General features: G+C 35.6%; 1 protein-coding gene across 6 annotated transcripts in view; it reads left to right on the top strand.

Moving 5' to 3' along the window:
* TRMT11 (tRNA methyltransferase 11 homolog) overlaps positions 1–12319 on the top strand; it is a 60013-nt gene that overhangs the window by 20039 nt on the left and 27655 nt on the right. For all 6 annotated transcript variants that reach the window (XR_010933702.1, XM_067702179.1, XM_067702178.1 and 3 more), the window contains 4 exons: positions 6811–6891; positions 10131–10295; positions 11636–11708; positions 11834–11965. Coding sequence is in view for 5 of the 6 variants with exons in the window: in XM_067702179.1 (XP_067558280.1) it covers positions 6811–6891; positions 10131–10295; positions 11636–11708; positions 11834–11965 (451 nt within the window). In the remaining variant the exon portion in view is untranslated. The remainder of the gene's footprint in view (positions 1–6810; positions 6892–10130; positions 10296–11635; positions 11709–11833; positions 11966–12319) is intronic.

Here is a 12319-nt window from a genome sequence, read left to right as displayed (position 1 = left end):
TGGGTTCTGTATGCACTTGATTGGATGTCCTCATAATTAACTTTGTGTGGAAGTCCTAAAAGTCCAAGTTTATTTCATCTGACTCTGAAGACATTTTCCTGCTTCAACCCATTTTTTTTAATCTTGCCTATACTTAGGGAGTACTCACATTTAGGTTCATCTGGCTAAATTCATTATGATTCAGATCGTTTAGGAACAAATTATGCGTGGTTGGAGTTTCTCCCTGTAGTGGTCTTTCCCCATCAGAAACTCATTAGAAACTCATCAGAAACTTTGTAAGCAGTGGTGATGCAGTAGCTACTATTTGTTGAATAGTAAACATGTCAGGTACTAGCTATGCACTCTAATGTTACTATCTAATTTAATTCTTACAACTACTGAAATTGAGATACTTAAAAAAATCTTCCTGAGATTATGGCAGAGACAGAGGTTAAGTGACTTGGTCAAGGTTATACAGTGTAGAAATCTCGTGAGATTCAAACTCAAGCAGTCTAACTCCAGAGCTCGTGCTCTTTACTATCATAATGCTGCCTCTCTCAGCCTTAGGATCTGCCAGCCAGCTATTGTACCATAAACTAACTTGAGGAATACAATCCCATGTCATTAGGAGCAAATAGAATCAAGGTCAAGAGATTCTAACTGGTGGAATTATGTCCTGTGTTGTTGAATTAATCTTAGTGAGTCTCTCTTCTGCTATTCCACCATTGTCTTCATATATCCCACCCCCAACATACTACTATACCTATTCCTTTCTTTCCTATCCTCATTATCCTGAGTGCCTCCCCAACTTTTTGAACTTTACAGGAAATAATGCCAAACTGATAGAAAAGTTACAAGATTAAAAATAGAAGAAAGAACACATACATATCCTTGACCCAGAGTAGACTGTTGTTAAAATTTGGCATCATTTGCTTTATCATTTATTTTCTCATTATGTTTATATACAAGTAAGTTGCATCCATTACATCCCTTTACCTCTCAAAGACTTGGAATATGTTTCTTAAGAATAAGGATATTCTCGGGCTTCCCTGGTGGCACAGTGGTTGAGAGTCCACCTGCCGATGCAGGGGACGCGGGTTTGTGCCCCGGTCCGGGAAGATCCCACATGCCACGGAGCGGCTGGGCCCGTGAGCCGTGGCCGCTGAGCCTGCGCGTTCGGAGCCTGTGCTCCACAGCGGGAGAGGCCACAACAGTGAGAGGCCCGCGGACCGCAAAAAAAAAAAAAAGAATAAGGATATTCTCTTACATAACCACAGTATAGTTTTCAGTGTTAGTAAATGTACTATTAATACAGTAGTTTAGTGTTTGTATTCCATTTTTGGTAATTGACCCACTGATGTCCCTTTATACCATCTGTTTTCATTTCCAGGTATTGTATTTTGTTGTTAACATTTCTTTGATCCCTTGATGCGGAGTATATCCAGAATCTTACTTTTTCTTTTATAAAACTTACAATTTTGAAGAATACTATCCCTCCTCTATTTTTTATCCAGAATGTTCCTTATTTTGAGTCAACCAAACATATACATATTTTAGAAATTGTGAGTTTTCACATATACTACAAATTCTGGTCTAACCGTACAGATTTCTTTTTTTTTTTTCCACTTAACTTCACTTAGTATTTCTTAGAAATCACTTCCTTTAGTTCATAGAGATTATCTTCGTTCTTTTTTATAGTTGTACTCCATGGGTTTATGTACTGTAATTTAGTCAAACAATCACCTAAACTTGGATATAGGTAGTTTCCCATATTTCACAGTTACAAATAATGCTTGCAATGAATAATCTGTACATATATACTTTCACAGTGTTGGAAGTATAGCTCCAGGGTAAATTCCTAGAATTAGGATTGCTGGGTTGAAGAATGTAAGCGTATGTAGTTTTGTTAAATGTGGCCAAATTACTCTCCATTATACCATCTTGCCTTCTCGCCAGCAATATATAAGCCCCTGTTCCCTCACAGCCTCACCAGCGGAGTATATTGTCAGGCTTTTGAAATTTGCCAGTTTGTTGGGTGAAAATGTTATCTCAGTGAAGTGTTCATTTGTATTTCTCTTACGAGTGAAATCTAATCACTTTTTCTATTTTAAGGTCCAGTTTTATAACGTTTTTGGAATTATCTCCAAATCTTTTGCCTATTTTTCTGTAGACTTTTTGATTCCCCCCCCCCTTATTTTAAAAAATACTTTATATTTTAGTCACTCTCCCCCTTTTTTCCTGTTTTATGTATATAAATATGTAAAATATTTTCTCCCAGTTTGCCCTTTATGTTTTGACTTTGCATGTAATTGTTTTTTTGCCAGGCAAAAACTTTCCCGCTACATCCAATTTGTAGAGGAATTCAGCTCTGTTTTCTGGTACTTTAGTAGTTTTGATTTTTTTCCTTTTAGATCTCGAATGCATTTGGAGTTTATTTTCTTGTATGCCGTGAGGAACTGATTTAATTTATCTTTTTCCAAATGGTAACCCTCTATTAATTCTTAATCTTGTTCTTGGACTTCTAAAACCTTTTCCTGTGAAGTGATTCTTTGAGATACATACATGTACGTGTTTAGTATGCACACATACACATAGACCAGACCATAAAGTTTAAAAATAGTTACCGGTATGGGTAAAATTTCCTTCCTTTGATGTAGACGAGGCTGGGCATATTATGAAATGCTAACTTCCATAGCAGTCAAGGTGTTGACTCTTTTTAGTGTGGTAAGGGGTGAGCAGACCTGCCCCTAATTTGCTTTAAGGCTGCTCCTTAGGGTGGGTAGCATATCTTGGTCATTTGACTGTTTATACTGTATAGGACAATTAATGGAAAATTAATTGCAATATGTAGGACAGTTAATGGAAAATTGCAAGAGGAAGATCTTTGCAAAGATGCAGCTAAAATACATTTCATAATTTGTGTTTGTTGTTTAAGCATAGCTTTAAGACTTTAGCTAGTTTTTGGTGCTTTTGTTTTATAACTGGTAATGGCTAATAATTGAGAATAGGCACAGTTCTTAAGCAGTTTGTCCTCTTTACTGGACCTTTTGTCTCTTTGATGGGTAGTACCTTCTGAAGGATTGGAGAAATAAGTAGCGTTGTGCCCTCCTCCATGGTCGTAGTTTTTCATAAGTAGTGGATGATATTCTTTTCCTTTTTTAGTATTTTTGTTTTAATTCAAATGTATGATATCCCTTTTCCATTCTAAAGGTACAAAATAGATGTTTATTAGTTTCCTGAAGGCTTTACCCACAGACTACTTATGGCTTGTGATGTTCTCAAGGTTATAGAGTAGGTTAGAAAGCTTCTGGGAAGTTGAAAGGAGAGATATAATCTTTTCCTCCCTAAATACCTTTCCTTTTCCTTTTAGACAGTCTGTTCTCTTGTCTAGAATGACATTATGAGCTACAGAAACACACTTTCATTTCCATTTTAGCAAATACATTGATTCTCATTATAGTAAGATTTATTTTAAGTTGTACATCTCCATTTTCTCAAGGGGGAAGATGTATATCGTGGGTAAGCTGTCAGTAATTAGGAAGTACTGCTGTTCTAATATGAACATTGCTAAAGGAATGATCAGCATGCATAAGTTGAATACCTATAATGGCACAGGCCTGCCTGTGATGTGATACAAGACTCGTGAATTGTATACAACTCTTATTAACTGAGTGTGCAGCCTTACTTAATTTAATTTGTTTAATAACAAATTTTACCTTTGTGTATCTAATTAGTAGGCTAATGAATATTTACTTCAATTGCTGCTGACCCTAAAGGAAGTTATATAGTATAGCGTACCATAAGAGCAAAGAGAGTGAGTTTTAAATCCTTACTCTGTCAGTTACTATATGACTTTGAGCAAGATGCTTTACTTGTCTGGGCCTCAATTCCATCATTTGTGAAATGGTAATAAGTAATATATTGTGAGGTTAAATGAGGTAATATATGTATATGAAATTCTTAGGAAATTGTATGATGGATGGAAGACAGTCAATTAACCATACTGTTGATCATTTTTTAATTATTTTGTTAAGCACTTAGATACCTTTTTGGTGAAAGATGTTAGATATAGCTAATATTGAATGGTGATGATGAACAATTTGGCCATGAATTCATTTTCTAGTTCCTTCTTTGGCTGATTTCCAAGATATTCATAATTTGCAACTACTGGCAAATTATGGCAGCAGGCAAGGTAATTGAGGGTTAAAATTGTAAACTTCTAATTCTTTGTTCATAATGAAAATAATTGGCACAAGTGTGTGCTGATGTCTGTAGGTGCAGTGATGTAGCTCTGCAGCCCCAGCTCTGATTGCTTTTCCCTTTCCCCTCTCTCAAATGAGTCTACTCCTTTAGTAGTTGAGAATATACCCAGGAGACTACTGTGTACTCCTTGCCTGTTCTACCTTCAAGTGGCTCATAGGTTTAAGGAAAGGAGTAAAACTTTGAAATTTTGTCATTGCAGATGATAGACATGGGAGCAAGGTGTTGAGAAGCCCACTGTCTACCTCTGAGAGGAGACTATGAGGAGGAAAAGAGAAAGTTAGCAGACAGATAATGGATCTCTGTAGGTCTTTGTGAGAATCTCTGCTTCCCATTTTATCCACAACTCTTTGTAGACCCCTTTTCCTGAGTCTCATAGTTTGGTATAATCTCTGTTTTCTGGCAATATCCTTTTGCCTAAGCTGCTAGTTTAATTTATGAGTTGTTTTTGTTTGTTTGTTTTTATTAAGGATTACATAGGGGACATAGTATTACAATTTTTCTTCCTTTTCTTTTGGCAAAACCAAAGCCCAGTTCTCATTTTCACATTTTTATAAGGCATTCCACTTAAATCTCTACAGATGAAACTCATAAATTTGTTTCTATATCATAATTCAGTTATTGTGTCCTTTTACCTGTAAGATATTACCCTAACCTTAAACTGGTTACTATTTAGGTAATAAGACATTAAAATACTGATTTGCTAGTCTAGATCACATATGTGGTATTTTTACACTTGATAGCTAATAAGAAATCGGGTGAGTCATGTTATCTGCCCCCTCAACACTTCACCCCCTCCTTTTTTATCACCCCTTCTTCCACCAAAAAGCTTCCAGGGAAACTCCAACTGAGGTATAACTAAACGTGAAAATGCTTCAATTTAATTAAAAAAATAACTAGATGATTAACAGTGATTACCCAGTGACCAGTTCAGAGAAGCTAATTTATATTGATTTTATTTGAAACTTGAAAAGCTTTTAAAGGGCACAAAGTTAACTAACAGATGTAGTCTAACAGATTATTCATCTCCTTTCAGCAGTGTACTCTAAATTGGGTCTTCTCAAAACTCACTCTAACCAAATGGATAAGGTTCTGTTTAAGGAACACAGGAAAGCTTTTCTGTTCCCCTTGACAACTAGTTCTTCTAGGTGAGTATCTGCCTTAATTGGCAGAATTGTAGTAATTCCTCTAATATGGGTGAAGTGATTTTTGTATTTCAAGTCATTACTAAATATAGTACCTTTCCTAAATATGGACTGTTCCATTTATAGGCTAAGAATTATGAGGGCTTACTTAACCTTACCTCCTCAAACAAATGCTTTTTGTAGTTAGTATGAGGGAACCTAGGTTTTGGTTTCTGCTGTACTTTTAGTCTTCCATTTCTCTTATTCATGGCTCCATTAGGTAGTAGTTATAATATTTTTCATTGAGCAAAGTATTTTTAAGTACATGTTACCAAACTATGTTTTAAATGGCTATGGAAGGAACACATTCATTTATAGACCTTGACCCTCTGGAGGCACTACCCATCTTAATTTTAGAGATTACATTTCAAAAGGATATAATGGAAAGAGCCCTAGTTATTTCCCCATATCCAAGTTTGTGCATAGGCTAAGAATATTTTTCTGTATACTTCTGATTTCAGTTTGGCTGACAGATAGTTCTGCAGTATAGCTATTAGGACTTACCCAAGTACTAAGAACATTTTTAATTTGGATAATTAAAAAAGTGAAGTTCATTGAAAAGAACAATTATTAAGATATTTAACTTTGTGAATTTTTATTCTTAAACAATTTAAAAATATTATACCTTTTAGTTTAAAGGATTTCATTAATTTTTAATCTTTATAAGGATGTTCCTTCATATGTGAACTGGTCACACCTACCAAATTACTTAGTCTAGTCAAATCGTGTTAGGACATCTGTTCTTTCTTTGTTCACAGCACTAAGTAAACAGAAAATTCATTGTATTAACTATTTTTGTGTATGTCTGATAACAGTTATTCAGAAATTTGTATCTACAGTTTAAAATCAGATAATTACCTCACTGACAATAGGAGTAACTATTTGTTGTCCTCATATTTTAATTTTTTAAGAATTAATCTCTTATATATTAATTATGCCCTCTTTAAGTTATTTGAAACTCTGACTTGAGTGAGAATTAAGCCCAATTGTCAGACTTATTTATTGGCAGCTCTTTGTGTAGCAGCCTTGTATGTTCATTGTAAGAAAGGAGCAAGATGCTTTTGTATAGACTTCTCAAAATAAGATGAAAATGTTTAAATACACATTATTTTGACCAAGAAAAGGATAATTTTCCCAAAGTAGTGCTGTCTAAAGTAATAATGCCAGGGCATATATTAATTCCCTGCTTTGTGACCAGTGTGATGAGCACAGCTTAGGCGTTTGTTTTTTCGGTTCTGAAGCCTACTAAATATGGCCAGAACCAGTGTCATTCTAGGGTACTCTGCCTACAGCTGGTTTGTAAGAATTTGGATCAGATTAAATAGGGGAAGAAATAAGAGTCTGGGACTTTCTGGTTAACAGATCACAATTGTGTGATTTTTTTCAGGTGGCCTTCTGATAGCATCTGCTCATTTTGGTGCATATGTATATGGAACAGACATAGACTACAACACCGTTCATGGCTTGGGTGAGTAGTGGTTCTAGACAGTGTTACAGTCTTTGCTCTTGTACCAAATGTGCCTTTAAGATACTTAAATAGTTATATATGGCATTATACATCTATTTTTAATGTTAAAGTGTTGTGATATAGTTTTAGTTATTCTTACAACAATAAGACTTCATTGGGTATCTGCTTTTTATGAAGTGATCCAGTGTGAGCAAAATGACCCCCAGGGAAACACAAAGATGAGTAGGAAAACTCCCTCCTCTCAGAGCTATTTTTGGTCTTAGATTTTTAAAAAGTAGGCAATCAATAAGGTTGTAAAACTTTTGGGTTGGGAAGGAAGTGGGAGAGGGACTAGTCATTTTTAATTAGCATATTCATGTTAGTAAAACAGAGTTTCTACTTAACAATTATCACCGTTCTTTTATTCAGCAGTCATATGTGTATACTCTAATTTCTAGTCCTTGAGTACCATACATGTTTTTAATTTCATAACTGACCGAAACATCTTTGAGACAGTTAAGGTGACAGTAATAGTAAAGATTCTGCATTAGACTGAGGGTAATTTGAGATAAGCATCTGCTTGCTTTTGAGGCAATTTTGGAAAATACTTTAAAATCTAGAAGCTTTGCTAATGAAGTGTGATTGGATGAAATTGAATCAAACTGAAAATATTTCTTCATAGCTGAATAGTATTAAAAATGTAAAGTTTCTTTGATTTTGAAATTGTAGTTATGCTGGTATTTCATTGTTGTAACTAGAATCAGCCTATAAAACATGCTTTTCCTCTTACTCACCCAGTGTAAATTATTATATAGGTGAGAATTTATTAGACTTTATTTTCTTTTGCTTAAGTAATTTGATATATTGTATTTGATGAACTGTCTTTTTTCCTACCTTGCTATAAAGAATTTAGTACTATAAGGAGAATGAGTAACATTTTATAAAGTTCACCTAAATGGGCTAACCAGAAAAAGATAGTCTTTGTCTGCAGTATGTTAGAGTAGACAAAGTGCTAAGAAGAATTATTCCTGTTTGCTTTTAGTAGAAGCAGTATGTTTGCTTTAAGGATATTGTCCTATATAATTCATTTGAATTTTTATTTATTAGAGTTATGTTTAAAAGTTATGTGATAACCTTTCAGTCTACTTGGGTAGAATTCTGACTGAGGTAGAGTTTCCTCAGAGCTTATCCAAGATGCTGTTAGATATGCCCTCTGCTTCCTATGCTTCTAATCTCTTACTATACTCTCAAATACTTCCAAGTTTCTTCTATTTTAAAAATACAGAACTTTTTCTATCAATTCTATAGGGACCCTCCTAGCTACTACTTTGTTTTCCTCTTCCTTTTACCAAAGTGTTTCTTTTTCTTTTTTTAAGAGATTGAGTTTTTTAAATTAATTAATTAATTAATTAATTTATTTATGGCTGTGTTGGGTCTTCATTGCTGCGCGCAGGCTTTCTCTAGATGTGGCGAGCGGGGGCTACTCTTCGTTGTGGTGCGCGGGCTTCTCATTGCAGTGGCTTCTCTGTGGCGGAGCATGGGCTCTAGGCACGTGGGCTTCACTAGTTGTGGCGCGTGGGCTCCGTAGTTGTGGCTCGCAGGCTCTAAAGCGCAGGCTCAGTAGTTGTGGTGCATGGGCTTAGTTGCTCCCCGGCATGTGGGATCTTCCCAGACCAGGGCTCAAACCCATGTACCCTGCATTGGCAGATGGATTCTTAATCACTGCACCACCAGGGAAGTCCCCAAAGTGCTTCTTTCATTTTTTTAAAATAAATTTATTTATTTTTAGCTGTGTTGGGTCTTCGTTCCTGCATGTGGGCTTTCTCTCTAGCTGTGACGAGAGGGGGCTCCTCCCTGTTGCGGTGCATGGGCTTCTCACTGCAGTGGCTTCTCTTGTTGCGGAGCACGGGCTCTAGGCGTGAGGGCTTCAGTAGTTGTGGCTCATGGGATCTAGAGCGCAGGCTCAGTAGTTGTGGCACATGGGCTTAGTTTCTCCACAGCGTGTGGGATCTTCCTGGACCAGGGCTCAAACTGTGTCCCTTGCATTGGCAGGCGAATTCTTAACCACTGTGCCACCAGGGAAGTCCCCCAAAGTGCTTCTTAAAAAGACTAGTTTATTTGCTATTCCTCTTCTTCATCTCTAACTGCCTTCTGCCTGTTATTTTTCAGCTTGCATGCCTACTGAAAAATCTTACTAAGGCCACAGATCTACAGTATTTGGCAGTGTTGACCTTCATAAAGCAGCCCTTGGTTTCCTAGACAGTGGCTTCATTGGGTGGTACTCTGATTTCTTTGTTTTGATCTCAGTCTCCTGAAGGCCCTGCAGTTTTCTTTAATGTCTGTTTATATGTTGCTTTTCTCCAGGCATCTCTTGTTGACCCCTTTTATCACACTACATATTGTGCAGAGTCATGTCATTCTTCTTTTGCTTTTTAAGTTTTGTTTTTATTGTGAAGTAGATCATAATACAGAAGAGTTTATTAAAATAACAAGAGTAATTATCGAACAAACATTTATGTAATTGCCACCTAGGTTAATCAGAAATATCATTCATTCTTACAGATTTAACTTAAGTTTATATACTGACATCTCTCAGGTATATGTATTCTGGCCTCTACCTACCTGCTGAATATCTCTTTCTGAAGCTTCTGTAGGTACCTCAAGGTATATCAAGATTGATGTATCTCAAATGAATCTCATCTTCTTTCCTAGATTTTCTTTTCCTCTTGGTTTCTCAGATCTTGATTGATGGTATCATCATCCACTCATGTCTCCTAAACTAAAACTTTTGAACTTCTTCCTTGAGTCCCCCACTTTAACTCTTCATCTCTTGTGTTCTCGTTTTACCTCCTCTGTCCATGGTCACAGCTGCTGCATTTCCCAAGTTAGCTCTCTTCATTTCTGTTCCATTTATCTAATTCGTCAGTGTTTCTACACTGCTAGAGGAAAGGGACCATGTTCTGTTTAACTCTGTGTCTTTATTAGTACGCTTTGAATGCATTAATTATTGAATGAGTGTTTTAAGGCAGTTTTATGTGAAAGGATAGTTAGACATCAGTACAGTTTACTTTTTGAAACATTTTTTACAATAAGTTAAAATAAAAATAATTGTTCCTTGTATAAATAAAATTAAGATTTGAAATGAAAGCAAGTTTTATTTGATTAAATATAGGTTTAGATAAGTTAAACGTTACTTTTAGCCAAATGACGAGGTAAGAATGTTGTTTGTTTGTTCTGTCTTCCTTTTTCTTTCCCTTCAGGAAAGGCTAGTAGGAAAAACCAGAAATGGAGAGGACCAGATGAAAACATTAGGGCAAATCTTCGTCAATATGGTTTAGAGAAGTATTACCTTGATGTCCTGGTTTCAGATGCATCTACACCTTCTTGGAGGAAGGGCACATACTTTGATGCAATCATCACTGATCGTAAGTTTATTTTTATACAAAAGTAGGAGTAGGATTAGGTTCCTAAAGTCATTTACATTTAAATTACAAGATTTATCAGTACAACAAAGAAAGCCAACTTGTATTAGTATTCCCCTCACCCCTGACTTCTTCACATAGTGAGAAGGAAAAAATTATGAATGTAGGGCAGGACACCAATTTAACTAAGTGGTTTTGATTTTTTAAACTATATGTATTAACTTGTCATCCCTTTTTCTCTTCGGCTTATTTTTTAAGACATAAATTTGTTTTTCTATTTGTTTTATATTTGACCGTAATTGGTTATTAGTGTAGCAACTGGAGCCAAAATGTCATTTGCAATTATGGTATCACATTTGAAGAAGAAAGTTTCAGATATCTCCCATTTCTCTATGTGTAAGCTTTTATGTTTTTTTGTTGTTGTTGTGCCCGTTGTAACTGGCATCTCCTTTATAGAGTTAAAAGAAATTTGGGTGTGACCCACTGTGCTTGTGAACCCACTGAGCTTCAGGAATGTGCATGAGAACTTGTTTTCTCATGCCATGTGAGTTCTTGGGCTTTTCAGGCATCCTATCTAAGAATAAATCTACCTTTTCTATAGTATTTGGCAGTAAATCTGTATATAGTGGCATACAGTATCTCAACCCTTCCATCTCAGACCTTTTCAGTTCTTTGGTAACTTAGATATTTTCAAATCTAACAAAAGAAAAATTAGCAAGTATGAATATACTTTTGAAAATTGAGTGACTTTTTATTAATAATCTACTTTATTATTTGCTCTCACTCTCTATGTGTATTTATAAAAATACGTAATTTTTTTCCTGATCAATTGAGAGTAAGTTGTATACATCATGGCCCTTCACCGCCCCCCCATACTCCAGTGTATATTTCCTAAGAATAGGGATAGTCTCTTAGATAGCCAAAGTACAGTTACCAATTTCAGTGAATCGCTAATTCTTTAATCTGTAGTTTCTCATCCAGTTTTGTCAATTGACCCAGTAATATCCTTTATAGCATGTTTTTCCCTGAAGTGCAGTATCCAGCCTAGTGTCAGGTATTGCCTTTAGTAGTCATATCTTTTAACCCTCCTTTAGTTTGTAACATTTTCACAACCTTTCTCTGTCTTTTATGACATTGACATTTTGAAGAATACAGTCACCTGCTTGCCTGCCCTCCCAGTGTTTTAAATAGAATGTCCCTCTTGTTATGCATTCTCAGGTGGGATATTGCATAGGTGATGTGTCCTTCTCAGGGTGTCACATCTGGAGGCACATGATGTCCATCTGCTTTGCAGTGGTGATTAGGTGACTTTTGACTATCCGTGTTACCTGTTTTCTGTCTAGCTCCATATGGTATTAGAGAGTCTACAAGAAGAACAGGTTCACAAAAGGAAATACCAAAGGGGATAGAAAAATGGTAAGTAAAAGTTAAATATGGTATGTTACTACTTTGGGAAGAAGCATATTGCTTTTTTTTAATTAACTTAGTTTAATAGTCTTAAAGTTTTTCACTGATTTTGAAATTTTGTTTTCTTTGTCTAGTCCAGAAAGCCACGTTCCTGTTTCCTTGAGTTATCATCTGAGTGATATGTTTTTTGACCTGTTAAACTTTGCAGCTGAGACCCTCGTATTAGGTGGAAGACTAGTCTATTGGTTACCAGTGTACACACCAGAGTATGTAATATTAAATAATTTTACTTTTAATTATTTAAAATATTAAATAATTTTACTTTTTCTTATGGTATTTGTATATCTAGCATACTTTTTTTCCCTGTCTCTAATCATATTCAGGGTAAATATCTTTGTGTTTAATGTGTATGATGGCCTTCATTTACCAACACGCTGCATAAAACAGGCCCCTTCTTCTTATTGATTGAATTGCTTTGAACTTTTTATTTTACATCAGGGGTTGGCAAACTACAGCCTGTGAGCCTGATATGGTTTTCAGCCTGTTTTTGTAAGGCACTTGAGCTAAGACTGGTTTTTACCTATTTAAAGGGTTATTAGAAAAGAAAAAAACAACAAAGA

The sequence above is a fragment of the Pseudorca crassidens genome, chromosome 13, assembly GCF_039906515.1.
Source record: "Pseudorca crassidens isolate mPseCra1 chromosome 13, mPseCra1.hap1, whole genome shotgun sequence".
Classification (NCBI taxonomy): domain Eukaryota; kingdom Metazoa; phylum Chordata; class Mammalia; order Artiodactyla; family Delphinidae; genus Pseudorca; species Pseudorca crassidens.
The sequence above is the reverse complement of the archived record's forward strand: the minus strand, read 5'-3'. Positions and strand labels throughout refer to the sequence as shown.